Raw genomic sequence first — 25,101 nt, 5'->3', positions numbered from 1 at the left:
AAATTAGTGAAAAATATGTTTCTTTATTGGGGTAATTTTTATTATTCATCTTTGAATTTTGTCTTTTGTTTCAATTTTGTCCCTTAATTTCAATTTGATACTAAAAAATCTCTTAATTTTAATTTTGTTTTACAAAAAATCCCTCTAACCTGCAATAGTTGATTTATATATTAAAAAAATCTCTCTAATTTATAGTGTAACATCTTACAAATTTAATTTCAATACTTTCCGATCAAAGATAAATCCTCATTCTTTTCAAAAAAGAAAAAAAAAATTATTGTGATGGTATTGATATTTTTATAATGGGTCTAGATAATGATTGAAATGGGCGGGGGAGAGAAAATGAAGTAAAAAGATAATTTTTTATTATTTTTTAACATAAAAAACTACTATAATAAATTAAAGTTTAAGAATTTTTTAAAAACACATTGAAATTAAATGACAAAAGTGAAACACAAGATAAATTCATAAAAATTACCCCTTCACTTAGACGTAATTTCTATGCCCACTTAATGAAATCAGTTTTTATGCTGGTTATAAGAATAAAAAATAAAAATTGAATATGAATTTTTTAATAAAAAAATATTTATACTTGTTATTATTATAAAATAAATATGATCATATTTATTTTTATTTTTATTTCCATTATGTTATGACATTTTTAAATTAAATTATTATGAATACAAAATAAATATTAAAATATATGTTTATTATCATTTTATTATATCTTTTTCTTCCTTTTTGTATGAACTGTTATGACTTTTTCAAAATAATTTATAATATAAATTTGTAAAAGGTCATAATTAAAAGTTGAAAATATAGTAAAATATTTATTAAGAATAATTTATATCCAATAAATACTTATTAGATGTATTTTTACATAACTATTAATTTTACAAAATAGAAATTATGTAGCAAATTATTTAAACTGACAGATTCAATTAATTTTTTTCGATTTACTTTTATATATTTCAAAAGATTTTAATTTTTTTTTTTATCAACATCATGAATTTCTGAGAGAGAAAAAGGACGTCTTTTTTCTAGTCAAGGAAACAGGTAAAGGAGTAGGAAATGCATACTGCCACACCCATTGCCAATCCTAGGTCGGTGTACTTATGGCCTAACTGAAACCTAATTGTCAAACCTTTGTGTTCATATATGTTCACGGGCTTTGTCACTTGCTGCTAAAATTTTAGATGGATTTCCAACTAGTTTGATGAGTGTTCTATACATATTTTATTTACCTTGCTTAACCACAATCATTTTCCCAAGAAGAGATGGTGCAGTATCCCAATAATACTTACAACCTTAAAAAAATGATGAAACTGCATCTACTATAAAATTGAATTGAACTTATAATTATCAGCCTGCCCTTACTAATTTTATTGAAAAAATTTTTACCAAAACTGATAAAAATAAATACCTAATTATGTATTTTTTATTTATCAAATTTACAATTCCAGTCAAATACATTTTTGGATTCCTTCCCCATTACCATCATCCCTAACCGACACAAAAGTGTGGTTTCTTTTTCAATTATTTTTTTAAATAAAATTATTGCCGACTAGACCAGCAATGCCAATCCTTCCTTCCTGCCTTCCTTCCTGTTCTCACAACTAACAGTCAAATCCCTTTCCAATAAGCAAGAACCCTTGCAACTATTCCTTCCTTTCTTCTTAAGTTTTCGTTTTTGCTTCCCTCTATAAAAAAACCAATATCCCCCAGTCCTAATCCTATCGGTACCAAAATGACTCCTGAAATATGGGTTATTCCATTTTTTGGGCAGGGTCATCTTCTGCCAAGCATGGAACTCTGCAAGCTCATTGCATCCAGAAATTTGAAAACCACACTTATCATTTCCTCTGATCTCTCATCCAGCATTCCCTCCTCTTTCTCTCAATATCCACTCCTCCAGGTAGCCCAATTACCCTCCTCTCCACCTCCTCCTCCTCCGCCGCCTCAGCCCTCATCTGACCCCTTTCAACATCACATTAACCATCATTCTCAGATGGCCCAAGCTATTGAAAATCTCATCTCTATCCGATCCCAAAACCCAGATTCTGGTTTACTAATTTGTGCTGTGGTTGATGTTATGATGAGTTGGACTGGTCAAATCTTCAACAATTTTGAGATTCCGACAGTTGGATTCTTCACATCTGGAGCTTGCTCGGCTGCCATGGAGTATGCCATGTGGAAGAATCACCCTGAAGATCTGAAAACTGGAGAGATCCGTTTGCTTCCTGGATTACCGGATGATATGGCTCTTACGGAGTTAGACCTTAAAACAAGACCTCATCGACCTCCTAGTCCTTCTCCATCTGCAATGGGTGGTGCACCACTACGTCCACCTGGCGCACCCGGTGGCTTTCCAATACCACCTGGTGGTATTGGGCCACGAAAATTTGGTCCACCGAAGCCTGGCGATCAGCCACCATGGTTAGAGGAAACTCAGGGATCAATTGCGTTGATGATCAATACCTGCAATATTCTTGAGCTTCCTTTCATGGAGTATCTGGCTAATCAAATTGGAAAACCGGTTTGGGGTGTAGGTCCGCTTTTGCCCGATCAGTACTGGAAATCAGCCGGTTCAATCATTCATGATCATCAATTCCGAGCCAACCGGCGGTCCAATTTCACTGAAGACGAGGTAATCACATGGTTAGACTCGAAGCCACGTGGGTCAGTATTATACGTTTCATTTGGCACTGAAGTGGGTCCTACAATAGAAGAATATCAACAAATAGCTCATGCATTAGAAAAATCAAATCGGTCATTTATCTGGGCGATCCAACTCAGTTCAGGTCGACGCGGTCCACCAAGACCGGCCGGTCAAGCAGAAGCTGAAGAATGTTATTTCCCTCATGGGTTGGATGAACGAGTTGGGGAGAGAGGTTTGATAATACATGGATGGGCACCACAATTGTTGATACTGAGCCATCCATCAACTGGTGGGTTTTTATCGCACTGTGGGTGGAATTCAACCACAGAAGCAATTGGTCGTGGGATGCCAATTTTGGCATGGCCAATAAGAGGAGACCAATTCTATAATGCCCAATTGATAGTGAAACATTTAAAAGTTGGATACATGATTTGTGATGATATGTCAACAATGGTTAAAGCGGATGTCATAGTCAACGGAATGGAGAGGCTGTTAGGAGATGAAGAAGTCAAAAAACGAGCAGCATTTCTTGGTGCTCAATTTCAGAATGGGTTTCCACTGAGTTCAATCGACTCTTTGGATGCCTTCAGCGTTTTTATTAACCATAAGACATATCTGGTATAGTTAAGTTTGATCAAGTGCTATTACAGCTGTTTTTGATGTTATAGTGTTAATTTTAAATTTAATTTTCGCGAAATTTAATAATTTATTTTTAGATTTTATTTTATATTATATTTTAATATCTAAATTTTAAAAAATTAATTATTTAATCATCACTTTTTACATTACATTTTAATCTCAAAATTTTAAAAAATAAATTATTTAATTTTAACATATAAAATAATTAATTTACCTCATTAATTTAATATTTATAATAATTTCATCCATTGATAAAAGATAAATTACAGAAGAAAAAAAATAAATTCAAATAATTTATGAAAGGATTTTTTATTTTGATAGAGATTAAATTTTTTAATTTTTAAGAAATCAAATAATAAATTACCTAATAATTAACTTAACAGATGAAAATTATATTAATAGTAAAAGAAACTTAATTCTATCATTAATAAAAACACTCTATAGAAGAAAAAAAAAAGAGCAAAAGACTTATTTAGGTTTTTAAAATTATGTCAAATAGTTAAATAATTTTTTAAAGTATTTTGAAGTCTAATTAAACACTTTAATTTTTAAAAAAGATTAAATAAGTCATTTATATTTTAAAAGTAGATCAAATATGTTATTTTATTATTTTGTAAATAAATATGTCCTTTAACTTTTAAAAATAGATAAAAAAATTAAATTATAATTTACTACTAACATAAATTTAGCTAAGACTATGCAGCAATCTTGTTCTTATCATTTGCAACATGCTGATAATTATTTATTGCATCTTATAACAATTTGATAAGTTGTATTTTTACCGAATGGTTCGATAAACTTCTTAATAGAAATTATGACGAAGATGATGAAATCATAGAAAAGTTTTTTGAATCACTTGATAAAAAACAACTTATCAATGTACTATAAATACAACAAATACTTATCGAGATTTTACAAATCAGATACGCAACATTATCGATGAGAATTTCATGCACTAGAAGATTTTCGTGTATAACTTTAAATAGATTTATAATAGAAAAAAAAATTATAATTTATTCTTTTTGAACTATTTTTAAAAGTCAAATTGATTTATTTATCTCCAAAATAGTAAATGAATTTATTTAATCTATTTTTAAAATATGGAGGACTTATTTAGTATATTTTAAAAGTTGAAAAATTTAATTAGATTTTAAAACACTTTAAAATTTTATATAACTATTAATCTATACTCTAAGAGATGAGATAGACCTTTTGAAAAAAAAAAAAGTGATTTTTCTATTGGTTTTCTCATCGTAACAGTGGGCCAAGAAAATAAATTAAGATAACAAAGGAACAACTTTTTTTTTTTTTTTCAGAATTTTGATGTTGGGGTTGTCATCTAAAAGGTCCTCCCTTTTTCTAAATATTCCTGGAGCAATTTTTTCTTTTTTGGAGTTTTCTGCAAATCAAATACAATTACACTTAGAAAATACATGTATAATTCAATTTTAATGTAATTATATCATGTTTAAAATCTACGGAGTTCTATTTTTTCCGACCACCATGATGATTCAATGATCTACATTTTAAATGACAGTTGGATTTTTTTCCCCCTTATATATATATATATATATATATAAACTTCTTTCATTTAAGTGATAATTAACAACTAAGGATTCACTAACGTCAAAAACTTTTTCAACCCAAAGAATTTTAGAGACAGTGCTTAGCACAATATTTAACTAACCCATTAGCACAATATTTATTTAGAAACAATGCTTTTGCATAATCATTTTATTTAATAAGGTCTCTTTGATTATCCCTTTTTATTTGGCATTAAATTCTCAAATTTATATTCTAATGAAAATTTGGTAGAGTTTCTCTTATAATTTAATCCTTAAATCTCCAATAATATTAAACGGTACAACTTCAAAATAATACCAAAATCCACATTCAAATGTTATTCAATTTCCAATACATAACGTTTCAAAACTCATAACTAACAAAACTTAATTTAATATTAGCAATCCCATTCATTTAACTGAATTTCATTGATAAAAGTATCCAAAAACATAATCAGGTAAATATTAAAGATTTGGGATTCATACATGGCCCAAATTAATCACATTTCCAACAATACAAAATAATTTCAGAAGAAGACATCAAGCATCTATTAAATATGCCTATACTCGTGCGCATGATCCAAGTCCATAACAAAATGTCTATTCCTAAGCGTATGCTTCTTCTTTTTACTAAGTTCCCAAAATAAAATGAGATGATAACCTGCCATTCTCCTCGGTCTCTTGCTTCTGGTGCTATATGCTGAGCAAGTATATAAGATCATGGAAATGGCATCTAATCTATTTCTCCTAGTATTCTATTAATCCAATTGAAGGATAAAGAAACAAAACAATAATTAATTCTAATGTGCAAGTAAAATAAACTATAAGATTTATACATTCACAATTATTGTCCAATCATAGCATTAAAGTCAATATAATTGGAATACACATATTGTCCAAGATTATGCAAATGATTAAGAGTAAACACTTTTAGACCCTCAACTTCCGACATCACTTTAAATTCACACTATTGCCCGCTTAAGCAATTAATTGTTTCACTTTAGGATTTCACTAATTTGGGAACCTTAATTATGCACAAATATAGAGTTGAGAGGGACTACACTTAGGGGTGAACCTTTGTCCTTTCTACTTCAAAAGAAGAATTCTGTAAATAATCACTTAGAAAGCAAAGCTTCTATAATATTCACTTAGCAAAGCTACTTTAGTAATCACTAGAAGCAAGGCTACTTTAATAATCACTTTCATCAATTTATAGGATCACTCCCCTCTATATCATGCATAATGGGCATCTTTGGCTCCGTAGAATTTCACTTCAGTTGACACTTCCAATTTGGTTTCCATTACCATGTATATTTCATATCTTCATGTAACACTTAAAATAATTTTTGCTCACTATTTTAAGTTGTTATCACTCACAAATTCATGTTTATAGAAATATAATTTCCGCTTCAACTTAAGGTACTATAGCCTCAATATTATTGCACTTATTACCTCAATTAATTCACTTAAATCATCATCACTTTTCATTTCATTTGCAGTTCTCTTTATCATGGTTTTAGTATGATTTTTACAGAAATGATGAAAAATTGATAGCCCTTAACCTAAAGTGGAAATAGTTGATAAATTCCACTCTATCACTTCCTAGTTCACACAGCAATTAAGTACACTATTTCAAATCAATATATGCATCATTTCAAGGGAAGTTCATTCACTATTTCACATCACATTATATCACAATAGTTCAACTACTCATGGTAACCATACCAGACTTAGTTAGGGCACAAAATAAAAGCAATAATGCTCATAAAAGCATATTAGGGGCAGCCTATAAAATCCACTTAATGAGGCATAATAATTTAAGTTTAAGAAATGATATACTCACCTACAAGTCCAATCTCACGCTAGAATCATTTGGCAACCAAACCACTCTATTTTTCCCTCCTAGGCCAAAACATTGACAAGCTAAAATTTAATTTCACTTCACTTTTTTTCCAACCAATTTCTCCTAATTTCGATCACAATCTAGGAGAGAAATTACGGTTTTTACTTTCAAGAAACAAGGTTCCATCTCTTGAAAATGTCCCTTGGCCGAAGCCCTAGATGAGTACTCTTTTTGAACCTTTTTATGACAATTAACGATAGAAAATATCAATTGGAATAATGAGGAAGGGATGGAAGCAAGGAATTGGAAAAACATTGGGGAGTTCTACTTACCCTAAGATTGGCCAAAGCTAGTCCACTTTTCTCCCTGTTTTGTCTTGCTTCAACGTTTCTCTAATCAAGCCAACCCTAAAGCATTTTTTAAACCTTGAGGATGGAGAAGAAGTAAAGATAGGAATAAATTAGATAAGGGTTGCCCTTACTCTTTATTGGCCAAAGCTTGGCCCTCTTTGCTCTGATTTCTTCCTCATTTAAACTCGCTTCCCTCCTTGTTTATGATGTTGATGATTTTGATGATGTAGAATTGAATTTAGAAGGGATGGGATATAAGGTTAGGGTTGTAAAAGAGGTGATGACAGAGTTGAGAGGAAATAAGATGGAGTTTAAACGAAAGAAAAATGAAAAAGAGGGAGAACGAGAGTGTGGTTGACTACCCCTCTCTTACTCTTCAATTTTTGAGTTGTGCTGTAAAATCACCAAGTGTCAACAAATGCTTGGCTCTTCTCATATAGCTGTCATTGTGTTGGAAATTTTCACTTTTCATCATTAGTTTTTAACTTCCATTAGATGTAACACCATTTCACTCGTTTTCTATTCTTACCAATTATATTTGTCTCTTAGTAATTTATTTGCATTCCTATTACATATAGGGTTTGATAGAATTCAATAACACTAATGTCCTTAATTTTTGTATCACTAGTTCACTTCTCCATTAGTATAATAACACTATGGACATTTATTTCCATTTTTCTTAATAAAAGATTTTATTTTAATCTACATCTCAGATTTGCAAGTCACTTAGTGTTTATTTTCTAGTGTCATTGGCAACATATAAAAATTTTAATTTTTACTAAAAATTGAACACCATTGAATCTATTCACTTTAATTTCTTAAATCACATTATATTACAATTGGATTTTCGTAGTGTTACAATGCAAACCTCAACAACCTCAGGTGACCATTTTCTAATCACACATTTCACAGCATATGGAAGAACCTCCTTGCTATCATTCCTAAAATCTATCTCATGCCTAACTCTATCATCACACACCATCCCTACATCCACATTTAACTTCATTTGTACCATAAGGGGAGGACACCATCTAGGAAATGAGGATGGATTATGATTCATATGCTTAATAGGAATAGTTATAGAAAAACACTTCTAAACTTACTAGCCATAACATAAGCACTACATACAGTCGATTTAAGGCCACAACCATTATTCTCAAAGCAGAGCTTATTTTGTGATGTCCATATAGTGATAGCACACCATAGAAAGGGAGAAAAAAAAAACGTCCTCCAAAGACAATGCATCCATTAAATCTGATAGCCAATGCAGAATAGAAGCCAAATAAAAGTAAGGACTTTAGAAAATTTACATGGATGCCATATAGTAGAACTTTGAAGCACTAATAAAAAATGTATATAAAAGTTTCATTATGAGAGCAAAAAAGGCGTGAAAGATTTATGGATCAGATCCTCCTCTGCTAAATACATCTTATTGGTAGGGTATCCAAAATATCTTTCTGTAAAAAAAAAAAAAAGTGCCTTTGGTCGAATATGAAGTGATGTGACCAAAAGAACATAAAAAGAAAGAAGATTATTTTGGTAGCAATAACACAAAAACCAAGCAAAAACAAAGATAAAAGGTAGAAGTAACCAAAAAAAAAAAAAAGATAAAACTTGCAAAAAACTCCTTTGATAAGTGAATTGAGCCAAAACAACTTTGAGAAGAAACTACACACCAAAATAATAAGACAAACTACTCCTTTCTAATATAGTTTTATGACTTTGAGAACACAAACACGAAGAAAGGTAGGATAGAGAAATAGTTAAGGTAATGCAAGCTCCTTTAATAAGATGAAATTGCCAAAAAGAAGAAAACAACACTAATGAAAGATGTCACACAACCTTAGCTAAGGAATATGATAAGTCAAGCTAGATGCCATAATCAAATATTGATTAGTATAAATGAATTTCGCCACACTTGTGGCCAAGTGACAAGAGGAAAAGTAACACTTTATTAAACAATAACCTCAACTCAACTCAACTCAACTAAGCCTTTATCCCAAAAATTTGGGGTCGGCTATATAGATTCGCTTTCTCCACTCTAAACGATTTTGGGTTAAATCCTCAGAAATTTGTAATACTTCTAGGTTATGTTGTACTACTCTCCTCCAAGTCAATTTAGGTCTACCTCTTTTTTCTTTCTGTCCTCTAACCTAATGTGCTCTACTTGTCTAACTGGAGCCTCCGTATGCCTACGCTTCACATGACCAAACCACCTCAATCTCCCTTCTCTCAACTTATCCTCAATTGGTACCACTCCTACCTTTTCTCTAATACTCTCATTACGGACTTTATCTAGTCTAGTATGGCCACTCATCCACCTTAACATTCTCATCTCTGCAACTCTTATCTTAGACGCATACGACTCCTTCAATGCTCAACACTCACTACCATATAAAAGTGAGGCTTTTATATAGGCACCCAAACAAAGACATAATCCTACCTGGAAAATAAAATAAAATCTTATATAAACTTGTAATAAGATATACATAGAACAAATAGGAAACTAAAGACAACTAGGAAAACTTGAGAAAGGTCAACACTATAACAATTAGAATTATAGAAGCCACACTAGATTTAAAGTCTCCTTGATAGCTTGAATTTAGCCTACTTTTTAGGAAATGATAGATTTTCAGCCTAAAACTCTTCCAAAGGATAATGATCAACTATAATTTATCCAAATCCTTTTAGGAATCCTAAAATATTTTCAAAATTCATCCTTAAAGTTGCTAGTCAAAATCCACCTTCATCATCCTTAAATTTGCTAGTTTAAATCCACCTTCATCTAGGAGAATCTTGTTGGTCAAGTATGCTAATTGTTAGGAGTATGCTTTAGAGCATTTCATTTATTTATGTCTTGTAAATAATTATTTATCAATAAAAAGCAATTATTCTTTTCTGTTTATATAAATTGTTTACGTGTAATAGAAAAAGGTCCATTAATACTTGATTTGATGTTTTATTCTTAATATGTTAAGAATATGGGTGACAATACATGCTTACACACGTATTATAAATAGGGTTCGTAATCTAGGATACTTCATAAGGGACATGACTTGTCCATAAAGGTTGTCATTCATGTTTGTGTCCATGGATTAGTATGGGATACTAATGAAATGGAATGGTGAGTCTCATGCCATATAACAAACATGGTGGGCACTCATATGATAAGTAGGCCAAACCAGTGATGCTTATGACTTGCACGTGGAGTTTACTCTTGTCAATGCAATGTCATAAAGATCATGCTAGTGCATATAATCCCTTGACCTGAGATAGCACAGTTATCTTGTATATGGGTGGTTTAAGTTTGATACTGCTTTCATGCTCATACTATGTATGGGTATATGGGCATGTGTTGGCTCATACTAGTTATATATGGAGATAAGTGCTAGTCAAGATAGGATTCATTACCCTAAGTAAATGGGGATAAAATCCTATGTTCATTTAATTGTTCTTGATATTTTAAGTTCCTGGACAGGATAGATAGACTTATCCAGAAAGATTTTTTTGACAAGGAATCTAATTAGTTAAGAACTAGAATTAAAAGAGAGTATATGATTCGATGCAATTAGAGTTTAACATAAACCGTGACTCCAGCTAGAATTGGAATTTTGTAATGGAGAGATTTTAGTGCATGGCACGCATGGCTAAAGGTTCATGGATTGGAGATATAACTCATTACTAATTAGATAGTCATAACACATAATGCTAAATATCAATTATGACTTATGAGAATTCAGATGAAATGGGATTTTATTCTCATTACCAATTAGTCACACACTAAGAGCATATTGGCCAAGACATGGTTAACTTGATTAATTGGCTAAAGAGTTTAGTTAATTAATTGAATTAACAAATTTAGTTTGCAATAGAATTGCAAAGTCCTTAGTATGACTTGAAACTAAATTAATCTATGGAAGTCCACAAGTTAATATTTAAATGGTTTAAATATAAACTTGAAAATTAGTTAAGGGGTGAATATGAAATTGGGAGAATTTGACTTGGTCAAATGTTGACCTTGTTGACTTAGTCAAAGTTTAACACTTTGACTTAGTCAATGGAAGACTTTGATTAGTTAATTAATGATGATTAGTTAATTAATCACGGTATAATGATTCTTGATTAATTTTATTGATTAATGTTTAATGATGACAAATGGACCAATTGGATGGGGACAAGAGTTTGGATTAGCCAACCAAAACTCAACATTTGTTAATTGCATTAATTAGAAATTTGGGATATTTAAGGAAGAGTTAAGAAGAAAATTAATCTTCTTTCTTTTCCTTATGTGTGCCGGCCAACTTGGTCTTCCTTCTCCCCTTTCTAGCTTCATCTTCATCCTTGAGAAAATTCAAGATTTCAAGTGGTTGATCTCTTGAATTAACCATTGGAGGAAGTGTTTCTTCATTACTTCCAACTAGAAAACCATAAGAACACAACATACTCTTCCACCCTTCTTCTTGGCTGTTGTATTTTAGGAATTTGGAAGAGTTAGTGGCTATTCAAATTGGTCTTGGCTGATTGCTTGTGTGAACAAGCTAGAGGACTTACAATTGGAAGTCTTCACTACCCGGATTAAGGTGGAATTGGTTGATTCTGCGCCTCTGAGGGTAAGTGATCTCCAAAACCTTTACTCAATTTAATTTGGGAAAATTGTTTCCTAATGGCAATTAGGTTTATTCTAGACTTAAGGCATGATTTAGTAAGACTAAATGTTGAATTTTTAATGGCTTAAGTTGATTGCATGATGCATGAAACCCTAGCTTAGGAAAAATTTTCAAATTGCCAAATTCTGCACCTCTTGTGGAATTATTCCATAAATTGGTGCATAACTCTGTCAATTGGTATCAGAGCCACCCTAATTTGCCATTAGAAATATGATACATGTTATGAATAGCTTGAGACCATGTCAGGTTGAATGGGATATAACTTGAACACAAGTTAAATTGAGGTGAAAAATCAAATGCATGCTGGTTACTGTTCATCTTCTTGGTTTGGCCAAAATTTGGACTTGAGCATGCAATTTTATTTTTTTCATTTGACTTGATTTATGGTCTTATACATGCATATGATGATGTTTAAAATCATTGGATAGCAAGAAAAATGTAACATCCCCACTGTACATATTTTGTACGTTCTATTGCTCCAGTAGTCAAATAACAGTCCAGGCAAGTCAGTATGTCTGGAACTACACTTCGGTGATAGTGAACAGACATATAATGATGAAATAAATAAAAAGAAAATACAAGAAAAATCAAACAAAAATGAAAGAGGGAAAATGATGCTAGGTTAAACGAGCCGGCACCGCAGCGATGGGTGACTGCATCGGGAAGGCCGTTGCCGACCCCAGGACCGCGGGGAACCCTCTGAATCTAATTTTGAGACATGAATAAAGGTTTATTGAAATGTAATTGACACTAGAAATATCAAAGAAAAATTAATAAATTAGTACAAAGAAAAACGAAAAATCAAGAAACAGACAAAAATCGGTGTTACCGAAAAATCGGGAATGTAACCCGAAGTGGGGTATTTTGGTCAATTGACACCTAGAGTTGGCTTTTGACCTAAATGTCCATTAAAAATAAATGATATTACACTTTATAAATGTCATGAAAAATTAAATGGTGATACATTATGTAAATAGTGAAATAATTGAGCTAAAGGTGCAAATAATGAAAGTTTAACTAATTAAACAATTAGTTTAGAGTTAGTGCTCCACTAACTCAATCCTTGGGACATTATCTAAGCCATTAGTGGGTAGAAACCACTTCTTCTTCACCAAAACACAAACCAGCCGAATTTCCACCATGGGAGGACTCCATTGCCGCACCTTGCTCTACCTCCGTGCAAGCATGTTCTAGCCTTCCTTTCCACTTCCTTCCTTCATTAAAGCTTGCATACTCACCTTGGGGAAGATATTGGCAGCAAGAAAAATAAGATTTGGTGAAGTTTTGATAAGCATCAAAAGTTGTAAGTGTCCAAAATCCCTCTCTTGCTTTAGTAAAGCTTGTGTTTAGGTTGAGGTGAGTGTTTTGGTGAAGAGAAATGAAAGAAATAGTGAGAAATGGACTTGTCCATTTTTGGGCAGCCATGAACCTTTGTTGAGCTTGAGTTATTTTTACTTCTAATGAATGAAAATGAAGGTTGATTAATTCAAATGAAAGTTATAGTAAGTTTGTGCATAAGTATGTACATGTAGTGTTTAGATTAAAGGTGTAAAATGGAACCTTGAAGACTTGAGCAAACTGCCACATTTGGCAGCCCTTAATAGCATGAATTTGTGTGTGAACATGTGGTTATTAATGATATATGTTAATGTCAATTTGTGGGCAGCAAGTGTAAGTGATGTTGAAGTATGAATATGTTGAAGTATATGTGTAATATTAACATTAAAGTATATTGAATTTTGGTGGAAGTGAATATTGAATTTAATGATGGGTTGTGTGCATTGAGCACTTGAACATTCTGCCCAGAATTGTTGCTGAAATTGTGTACAATATATGTATAGAAGTGTTGTTGATTGAATATTGTAGTAATGAGGAGGAGAAGGAACATTAAATTGGGAGTGTATGAGCTTTGTGCAGGTTGTGTATTGAAGGCAGCACCTAAATGAGGCCATAAATGCCAAACTATGAACCCAATTGGTATGAGGCCAATATGGGGTGAAACTAGACACCAAATAGGCTAACTTTCATGTAGAAAGGTTGCCAAAATTCTGCCTAGAAACTGACCTTAAAAAGTGACCAAATCCGGCTTAGTGCATTTGAGGCCTGAAAATTGACCATTTGGGCAGTAGTTAGTGTTTAGGCCATAACTCACTCAAAACAGGTCCAATTGACCTGAAATTTTGACCATGAATAGTTAAGACCTATATCTACAAGTCTTATGAAGACACCAAAGCCCAGAAATGACCAGAACCAAGTCAAATGGCTTGCACAAGTGCGGGCACAAAAACTGCCGAACCAAAAGTGACCTAAAAATTGACCAAATTGTGCACTAAAAGTGCAATCTGTCCAGCTTTAGCAAATTGACCATATCTTGGTCTACACAACTCGGAATGACCTGAAATTTTGCCCCGTGTGCAAGAAGACGTAGAGCTACAATTTTGCTTCTTTGACCAGAAGCTAAAAACCAAGGGAAATAGGACTTTAAGCTAGACCAATCTAGCACACAAAATTGAGAATTTGACATTTTGCTTGCAGTGATGCTTGAAGCATTTTGGCAATGAATGCCAACTCGTAAAAATGGTAAATTGCACTATATTGGCAGCATATTGAGATATAAATTTTGATATATTGATGCTAGAAACAACTTATCCATATTACCTAAAAAGGTCAACATATGCATTGACTTGTGAATTATATAATAGTTAGTAAACTCCAAAAATTGAAGAATTAAACAATTAATTAATAATGTGCCCTAGTTTGCCTAGTTGACTAGTATGGATAGATTGGCATGCCAATAGGATTCTAACAGCTGTTCTGTAAATGCCTTCATGCCATACTGTGTTTTTACGGCTTATTATGCCGCACTGTGACTTTAATAGCCTACGGCTATACATATTGTGTATTTATTTTTGGCTTATCGCCAGATTGACTATATGGCTTTTTAGCCACGCTATTTGCACACCGGGAGACACTTTGTGACCGATGGTGTGACGGCCCGAGGTACTAGGTACCTAGTGCTAGTATATCCGTTTATCCAGTCTGGTCAATATATAGGCTACACGGGCAGTAATTCAAGTACTATTAAATTTAAATAACTAAATTCAGTCTTCTGACATACAACACTACCAAAATTAGTAGATATTAAAATGTTAGCAAATAAAGGTAGAATCAACAATTGTGTAGAACACCGATGCCATAAATTTATTTACCTTATTTTAGTGTATATTTCTTTATATTTGGCACTACTAAGCAAAATTGCTTAGCGCGTTGCTTTTGTAACGCGTAGGTATTGGAGACACAGTTGGGGAGCCCAACGGGCCTACGACCGGGTGAGACATCAGATCTGCACAGGAGTCCAGAGTCATCTGCACTGCATTGCATACATGGTAGGACTTAGGATATCTTGTATTTTGTATTTTCGTTGTATATTTGAAATTCAGCCCTGTATTTTGTAATGTTATGAAAGCTCTAAAGTTTGTAATATTTTGTACATATTAAATAACATGGAGATTTTCTGTATATATTTAAATTATTATGGACTGTATTATGGAACTGTTTATTGAATGTAAAAGTCTATTGACTTTACTGAGAAATAGAGACTGTGAAAATATTTGAGATTTTGATATCATCATATTAAACTGTTTTCAACAGGTTTGGAAGGACAGTTTGTCCTAAATATAGACGGCATCTTGCCAAATTTTTATTACCAGTCTTGAAACACTGATTTTATTAAAGTATGACAATAGTATCAGCATGATATGAATATTATATAAAAGACTTCTTAAAATTAAATTGAGTTCAAGAAAGGAGATAATCACAGACTAGGTGTTCCGGCACGCCGTGTAGCACGCCTTGCTCGGCTATACTGTAGACGTGTGAGGGGTGTTACAAAAAATCACAAATTTTGAGTGAAGCACCATTATGCCAAGGTGGAATGCCCATAGGGCAAGTGTTGTGATTAAAGGTGCTTTCATCAACTTTTGTGATTTTGCTTGATGATTAAATTGTTCAATCTTGGTCCCAAACTGAATGTAACATGTTTTTGAATGTGATTCATGAATGTTTAGGTTAATTTTTAGTTTGTGATATTAAGAATTAACTAGTAGATTCAAGTGTTGAATGTATGTCTTGGCATGATGGATGATCATGGACTTTAGGAGACCAATGTGATTGTTTCCTTAATTGATTCTATGGATTTGTAATAATTATTTTGATTTTACAAGGGTTGTATCATAATTTGTTGTGATAGAATTTTAGGTTGTACATTCATTTATATGAGCTTGAATGTTTAATTTCAATGTAATTTCACCTTGGCATACCAAGGATAAATGTTATAATTGGCTTGGTGGACTTACAAGATGGAATGGAGCCTAGAACATTGATGGAGATCAGTGGGAGCACCACACTTCAAGAGTTGAAGAGATGGGATTAAGCCATAATTAGATGGATGTTCACCTAGGATGCCATGAATTCAATCCTTGTGGCTGGGATTGAATTCCCATAGAATAGTCTATGATCATACCTTTTACATTTCTATGATATGAATGTATGTATATGATATATATATTCATGATGTGTATGTGATATACATGAAAATGGATAATGTGCAAAGTGAGACTTAATAGTAATTAGGGCAACCCACTAAATCTTCCAATAAAATGATTAAGTTGGTAATGGTGAATTTTGGAAATTGCACCATGGCCCTCCACTGAGGCAATTACTTGAGAAATTTTAAACACTTACATTATTGGCTATGGTTGCATAGGGATAATGCAATTTGGTTTAAGAGATATTCTTGAAAGTAATTGTTAAACATATGATGTTGTAAATATGTAAATACTTTAGTGGCCAATAATGGATGTGCCTAAGGTCATTAAGATACAAATTTACATGCTTGTTGACTCAGTGGGCACAACTTAACTAGTGCAAGATAAACCAATAATGGATGTACCTGAAGTTTTGAGTATTGGGGTCCAAATAATTGATTGAGCCTCACATGAGATGTGATGAACAAAGAGTTGCTCACTTGTCGTGTAACACCCTCCCTGTAGCAACTCTGTACATTCTACTGTTCCGGTGATCGGTGTCGGTCCGGACAGCTAGAATGTCTGGAAAAATATTTAAACTAAAGTGAGGAACCATAATTAACTCAAATATCCATAAGAAAAATTTAGAAAAAATTTTAGAAATAAAATACAACCAAGTTAAATGAGCCAATGCCCTAGCGATGGGTAACCCAGTGGGAAGTTGCGGTCCTCGCAACTAGGAACCCTAGACCTGGGAGAAAATTCATAAAATAATTTTTGGGACTCTAGAGAAGAGTCATTGAGGTGTCTATGACATTAGAATGCCAAGAAAATGCTTAGAAAAATTTTTAAATCGGTACAGATGATTTTGGCTCAATAAGCCAAAAGGAGGGCATTTTGGTCATTTCGTTTTTAGAAATGATTTTTGGCTGACTTGTCCATTTAAGTAAATAATTATTATGATCTAAAATATAAATAAATATTGCTGAAAATTTAATTGAAAATGAATAGAAAGAAAAGAAAAAAAATGAAGAAAAATGAGACTTTTGACATCATGCTTATGCAATTAAAATCCTCCCACCCAATCACATTGTGACACATGGCAATAACTCATTTAAAATGACTAAATGGGTAGAAAATGAAAGAAAACAAATAAGTTTCTTTCATTTTTTTCAACTGCAATGAACCAGCTCCAAGCTATCCACCATTGCCTTCCCAACCAAGCTTCGTTTCCCACCATTTTACACCATAAAATCCCTTGCTCCTTTCATTAAAAATTTTCCTTACACCTAGAGCAAGTCTTGGGCAGCAAAAAGAAGGAGAAAAAGAGAAGTTCTCAAGCTTTGGAAAGTGCCTAAGTCAAGGTTAGTGCCAATTTCTTTTAAAAATTTTGTGTATGGCTGCCATTGAACATGATTTTGGTGTTGTAAACAATGGATTGTATGTGTATGAAAATTTTAGTTGTTGGGGTTAGGGTTTGGACACAAACTTGAGAATTTGTTCATGTAAGGATGAAAATAAGTTTTAATGGTCAATTAGCGACCATTTGAATGTGTATGATGAGAAAATGAAGTGAGTTGAGACTTGGCATTTGTGTATGGCTGAGCTGCCTTGGCTGACCTGCAGGACTGAGCATGAGTTAAGCAGGTTTGGGCAGCTATAAATGGAGTTGTAGAGGTTCAATTGGTGCAAGGCCAATTGGACATGAAACTAGACACACAATGGCACAACTTTGGTGAAGAAACCCTGCCCAGAAAACCAAACCAAGTTGGCCTAAAAATTGCCCTAATCCGGGTGACCTGCATTCTACCTGAGCAAAATGACTAAATGAATAGCATTTATTCATTTGGTTATAACTCAGTGTAGAAAGGTCCAATTGACCTGAAATTTTACCAGTAGAAAGCTGAGACATAGACCTACAACTTTCATGAAGAACATAAATCCAAATTCTGAATATAACCTAGTCAAGTTGTCAACCAAACTTAGGTTACCAAATCTGGCAGAACCAGTTTTGCCCAGAATTTTGGATTCTGTCCAATCCGGCCAGTTATGGTATTTAGGCCATAACTTGAGTTACAAAACTCCAAATGGAGTGATTCAAAAAAGGAAATATAACTAGACAAAATAAGGAACAACTTTCATGAAGACAATTTTGCCAAATTCCTACTGTACAAATGACCAATGGAATAGTAAATATGAGGCTTAAAATCTGAAAATTTTGAATAACTAACACTAAGCTTAGAAATGGTATTGGCAACCAATACCAACAATTTTAGAATGCAAAATGTGGTATGTTGGGAGTATTAGAACCAATGTACCTATTGTCTATGCAAAAGTCAATATTTTAGTTGACTAATGAAATGAATAGTAACACCTAAACTTAAATTTCAAGAATTGTACAATTTGAAAGTGTAACATGCCCTAGTACACCTAACAAGATTGGTTTGGATAGGTTGGCATGTCAATAGGGTTCAGTTAGCAGTAGTGCACATGGCATTATGCCATTCTGTGATTTCATGGCTTTTAGCCATTCTGACATTGTGTTGATACTTGGCCCTGTGCCTAATGTTATTACAGCTTATTAGCTGTTCTGTTGCACACCGGGAGATAAATATGTGACCGATGGTGTGACGGCCCGAGGTACTTGATACCCAGTGCCAGTTTACCCGTTTATCCAGTCCAATCATCTAGGATAGGTTACTTGGGCAACCAAAAATGAAAGTGGATAAATTTAATCAAATTATGAATATAACAAGTACATAATAAATAAGATTACCAATAATGATCGAAAAATTGTCTGCATAAGACATCAGAACATGCATTGCATATTTATTTTCTATTATTTCTTTTTATTCTATTATTGGCACCACTAAGCATTATTGCTTAGCGCGTTGCTTTTTGCCACGCGTAGGTTCTGGAGAGACTGATAGAGAGCCCAGTAGATCACAGACTGGATGAGACCTTCTGCAGCTCTGCATAGTATCTGTGTCACCTCACCGTCATCAGTGCATTGGTAGGACACTAAGTTTTATTTTGGTATTTTGTAATTAACTTTTATTTTCTCATGTGTAATTAAGACTTATGTAATGTATTTTGGGTATTGATGTAAGTAATGGAAATTTTGTTTATGAATGAAAACGTGAATATTTATTTATGACTTTTATATGAATATCATATGAGATGAATGATTGAGAAATGGAAATGTTGTTGAAAAATATTGAGATTTTGTTGATGAAATGGAGTTTGGGATTGATTGGAAATTTTGAAAGTGTTTTTCATAGGTTCCGAAGAACTGTTTCTCCATTTCTAGCCGGTACTCTACCGAATTTTCTATAAAATTTGCGGAACCTCAAATAAATTGATGTTTTTCCATAAATGACTTAAATAAATTATACTTCACCAATTGTACTTCATAACTATGACAAGGAAGGATAAAAAGGATTAAAAAAAAAACAATAAGGTGTCCCGGTACATTGTGTGACATATCTTACTCGGCTATACTGTAGACGGGTAAGAGGTGTCACATTTAGTGGTATCAGAGCACGGTTTAGGCGTTTCTGGGCCTAGATCGAGTCCATACCATGCATTGTATTTGTAAGAGTCAAGGTGACACTAATGCAAATCTGTTTGTCTTTGTTATTTTGAATAGGATATGGACCCCACATCTCAGAGGGCAGTTGAGGAGGAAGTGGAGAGTCATGCTCCACCTGCAGCAGCTGAGACTAGGGGTAGGGGAGAACCTGCTCCACCAACTCCAGCAGAGCCTGCTCGGCCTCCACAGGCCATGTTCCAGTAAATGGCCGAATTCTTCAGACAAATGGCTAGGGTAATGCCACTATCACCACCACCTCCACAACAGAAATCACATCTGGAAAGACTGAGAAAATTTGGAGCAGTAGATTTCTTTGGCAAGAGAGAAGATGATTACATTGCGTAGAAAATTGGTTGAATGCAATGGTAGAGTTTTAAAACAACTCCACTGCACTCCAGAGCAAAATCTAGAAGCTGATGTATCTCTGTTGCAAGATGATGCCTACCAATGGTGGGATACAGTGTCTAGTGAAGTGCAGCCAGAAGTAATAACTTGGGACTTCTTCCTCTCAGAATTCAAGAAGAAATATGTGGGTAGTGTATACCTAGAAGAGAGAAGAAGAGAGTTCATTAACCTGAGGCAGAGACAGCTGACAGTGGCCGAGTATGAAAAGGAATTTGTCAGACTGAGCCGCTATGGAAGGGAGATAGTCCCTAATGAGGCCGAAAGGTGTAAGAGATTTGAAGAGGGATTAAATGACAATATAAAGATCAAGATCACTACCTTGGGAATCACAGACTTCACCAAGTTAGTGGAAGCTGCAATAAAAGTTGAAAAGGTTAGAATAAGTGAGTAGTCCAGAAGAGAGAGACAGTAGAAGAGGGGCCCGGGTCAGTCTAGTTCATCTCTTGCACCTGGGAAGAAGTTCAAAGGTCCACCTGCACAGAGTTTAGGTCAACCACAAGGTTAGGGTCAGTCCCAGGGACCCAGGCCACAGTTCACCCCTAGCAGAGGTCAGTCTACACCATCAGTGGGAAGCTCTCCAGGGACGGGGTTCAGGGGACCAACCCCAGCATCTTCTGCATGTCCACATTGCCTGAAGTGGCATAAGGGGGAGTGTTGGAGAGTGACGGGTGCCTGCTTAAGGTGTGGGTCAACAGAGCATCAGTTAAGGAACTGTCCACGCAGAACTGCTACAACTGCTCCAACACAAGTAGACAGACCTGCTCCTGCACCACAAAGGGGTAGGAAATCTAGAAAATCTGAGGCAGTGGGACCATCACAGAGGCCTGCATCTGAGCCAGCAGAGAGGCCTGAGGGCAGAGCACCTGCCAGAGCCTATGCCATAAGAGCTCAGGAGGAGCAAGATGCCCCGGACGTCATCAGGGGTACGTTCTCCCTCTACAATACATCTGTGCATGCATTGGTGGATCCAAGATCCACTCATTCATACATCTACATCAACTTACCCGTAGAAAGGGGGATATTAGTAGGGGAGAGTGACCAAGATATTCTAGTTACTAATTCATTGGGCCACAGTGTAGTGGTGAACAAAGTGTACAAGGGTTGCCCGTTAAGGATTCAGGGGTATGAATTCATGGCAGACCTGATTGAATTGCCTTTCCATGAGTTTGACATGATTTTGAGAATAGACTGGTTATCACGTCATCAGGCAATGGTTGATTGTAAACTGAAGAGGATTTCTTTAAAAACTCCAGAGGGTAATGAGATCACAGTTGTGGGGGAAAGGACAGATTTCTTGTCCAATGTTATCTCAGCCACAGTGGCAAGAAAACTGATGAGAAAAGGCTATGAAGCCTACCAAGCACATGTGGTGGATACTAGGCAGGCTAAGCCAGATCTATGTGATATACCCACAGTAAGAGACTTCCCAAATGTGTTCCTTGAAGAATTGCCTGGCTTGCCACCAGAAAGGGAAGTTGAATTTGCTATTGAGATATTGCCGGGTACAACACCAATTTCTATTGCTCCTTATAGGATGGCACCCACAGAATTGAAGGAACTGAAAATCCAGTTACAGGAGTTGCTAGATAAGGGGTTCATACGCCCCAGTGTGTCACCATGGGGAGCTCCAGTGCTGTTTGTAAAGAAGAAGGATGGGACTTTGAGGTTATGCATCGATTACCGGTAGTTGAATAAGGCGACTGTGAAGAACAAATATCCATTGCCTAGAATTGATGATCTGTTTGATCAATTGAAGGGAGCAGGAGTATTTTCTAAAATTGATCTCAGATCAGGGTATCATCAGTTGAGGGTGAAGGATGCAGATGTGCCAAAGACTGCATTCAAGACTCGGTATGGGCATTATGAGTTCCTGGTGATGTCCTTTGGCCTAACAAATGCACCAGCGGCATTCATGGATCTTATGAACTGTATCTTCCATCCATACCTAGATCGGTTTGTAGTGGTCTTTATTGATGATATTTTGGTGTATTCCAAAACCAGTGAAGAACACGATGAGCATTTAAGGATTGTTCTATAAACTCTGAGAGAAAAGAAGCTGTATGCTAAGTTGTCCAAGTGTGACTTCTGGTTGAATGAGATTGCATTCCTTGGACACATAGTATCAACTGATGGGATTAGGGTGGATCCTAAGAAAATAGAAGCAGTGATGGAATGGAAGCCTCCCAGAAATACAATTGAGGTCAGAAGTTTCTTGGGGCTAGCTGGGTATTATAGAAGATTTGTGAAGAGATTTTCCTTAATAGCTGCTCCAATGACCAAGTTGTTACACAAGAATGTCAGATTTGACTAGAATGACAAGTGTCAGATCAGTTTTGAGAAGTTGAAGGCTATATTGATAGAGGCACCAGTGTTAACACAACCAGTGTCGAGAAAGGACTTTGTGGTCTACAGTGATGCCTCTCATAATGGGTTAGGGTGTGTATTGATGCAAGAGGAGAAGGTGGTCGCCTATGCTTCCAGGCAGCTAAGGCCACATGAACAGAATTACCGTAACCATGATCTAGAGCTTGCAGTAATTATCTTCGCACTGAAGATATGGAGGCATTACTTATATGGTGAAAAGTGCTACATTTACACAGACCACAAAAGTCTGAAATACTTGCCAACCCAGAAGGAGCTCAACCTCAGACAAAGGCGATGGATTGAGTTCCTGAAGGACTATGATCGTGTGATTGACTATCATCCTGGGAAAGAAAATGTAGTTGCTGATGCTTTGAGCAGAAAATCCATCACAGCTTTGAGATCATTGAATACCCGTCTATCTTTGGCTAGAGATGGAGCTATTTTGGCAGAGTTGCAAGTGAGGCCAAATATGCTACAGCAGATTTTAGATGGGCAGAAGGTATATGAGAATTAAAGGCTATTATGAGCAAAATCCTAGAAGGGAAAGAAACTGATTATGAAGTGAAAATAGATGGGTGTCTGTACTACAATGGAAGATTATGTGTACCAGTTGATGGGGAATTGAAAGCCAGTATTCTAAAAGAGGCACACACCAGTGTTTATGCTATGCACCTAGGAAGTACAAAAATGTATCATGATCTGAAGCTTCAGTATTGGTGGCCTGGTATGAAGAAGGACATAACTGACTATGTGACTAAATGCTTGACATGTCAGCAAGTCAAGGCAGAACATCAAGTTCCATTGGGCTTGCTACAACCTATACGTATACCTGAATGGAAATGGGATCGGGTCACCATGGATTTTGTAAGTGGTCTACCTCTCACCCAGAAGAAGCATGATGTAGTATGGGTGATAGTAGATAGACTAACGAAGTCAGCACACTTTCTGCCAGTTAGGACTGACTACTCACTGGAGAAGTTAGCAGAATTGTATATCAATGAGATAGTTAGACTGCATGGAATTCCACTTTCCATCATATATGATCGAGACCCAAGGTTTACATCGAGATTCTGGAAGAAGTTGCATGAATCCTTGGGTACACAACTCCACTTCAGCATAGCTTTCCATCCTCAGACGGATGGGCAATCAGAAAGAGTAATCCAGGTAAACAATTGAAACCAATTGAACTAATACAAATATTGAACTGAAATGATAATAAGAGCATGAAATATATGTCAGGTCCTTGAGGATATGCTGAGGAGTTGTGTCATTGAGTTTGAGGGAAGTTGGGATAGATACCTCCCACTGGCAGAATTTGCATACAACAATAGCTACCAAGCTAGCATTCAAATGGCTCCGTATGAAGCACTATATGGGAGGAAATGTAGAACTCTAGTGTGCTAGACTGAATTGGGCAAAGACAAACTAATAGGGACAGACCTGGTGAAATAGACTGAGGAGAAGGTAAAACTAATCAAAGCCAATATGAAGGTTACCTGAGATAGACAAAAATCTTATGCCAACCTGAAGAGAAAAGAAATAGAATATGCGGTTGGCGACAAAGTGTTCCTCAAGGTGTCACCGTGAAAGAAGGTACTAAGGTTTGGAAGAAAAGGTAACTTAAGCCCTAGGTTCATTGGCCCATATGAAGTCGTTGAACGTGTGGGTCCAGTGGCCTACAGGCTAGCTTTACCACCAGAGCTGGACAAGATCCACAATGTGTTCCACGTGTCTATGCTAAGAAGATACCGCTCAGATCCTTCACATGTCATTTCCATGGAAGAAATTGAAGTACAACCGGATTTGACATATGAAGAAGAACCCATACGGATCCTGGCTCGGGAAGTGAAAGAGTTGAGGAATAAGCATATTCCATTGGTGAAAGTACTTTGGAAGCACCACAACACCAAGGAGGCCACTTGGGAAAGTGAAGAGACGATGAGGCAATAGTTCCCTCAACTGTTTGCATCAGGTAAATTTCGAGGACGAAATTTAAATTAGAGGGGAAGAGTTGTAACACCCTCCCTGTAGTAACTCTATACATTCTACTGTTTCGGTGACCAGTGTCGGTCCGGAGAGCTAGAACATCTGGAAAAATATTTAAACTAAAGTGAGGAACCATAATTAACTCAAATATCAATAAGAAAAATTTAGGAAAAATTTTAGAAATAAAATACAACCAAGTTAAATGAGCCGATGCCCTAGCAATGGGTAACCCAGTGGGAAGTTGCGGTCCTCGCAACTAGGAACCCTAGACCTAGGAGAAAATTCATAAAATAATTTTTGGGGCTCTAGAGAAGAGTCATTGAGGTGTCTATGGCATTAGAATGCCAAGAAAATGCTTAGAAAAATTTTTAAATAGGTACAGACTCTTTTGGCTCAATAAGCCAAATGGAGGGCATTTTGGTCATTTCGTCTTCAGAGATGATTTTTGGCCGACTTGTCCATTTAAGTAAATAATTATTATGATCTAAAATATGAATAAATATTGCTG

General features: G+C 35.1%; 1 protein-coding gene across 1 annotated transcript; it reads left to right on the top strand.

Moving 5' to 3' along the window:
* Window positions 1-1,593: 1,593 nt before the first annotated feature.
* Window positions 1,594-3,356, top strand: LOC131178709 (probable UDP-glucosyl transferase 73B6). Its single transcript, XM_058144203.1, has one exon. It carries the CDS (start codon window positions 1,748-1,750, stop codon window positions 3,281-3,283), a length of 1,536 nt encoding a protein of 511 aa, XP_058000186.1. The 5' UTR covers window positions 1,594-1,747; the 3' UTR covers window positions 3,284-3,356.
* The last annotated feature ends 21,745 nt before the right edge of the window (window positions 3,357-25,101 follow it).

Source organism: Hevea brasiliensis, chromosome 1, assembly GCF_030052815.1.
Source record: "Hevea brasiliensis isolate MT/VB/25A 57/8 chromosome 1, ASM3005281v1, whole genome shotgun sequence".
NCBI lineage: Eukaryota > Viridiplantae > Streptophyta > Magnoliopsida > Malpighiales > Euphorbiaceae > Hevea > Hevea brasiliensis.
This window is presented reverse-complemented; position numbering and strand designations above follow the sequence as displayed.

What these genes read in the sequence shown, in the direction of transcription:
- LOC131178709 (XM_058144203.1), top strand. Translation starts at nt 1,748, where the DNA reads ATGACTCCTGAAATATGGGTTATTCCATTTTTTGGGCAGGGTCATCTT.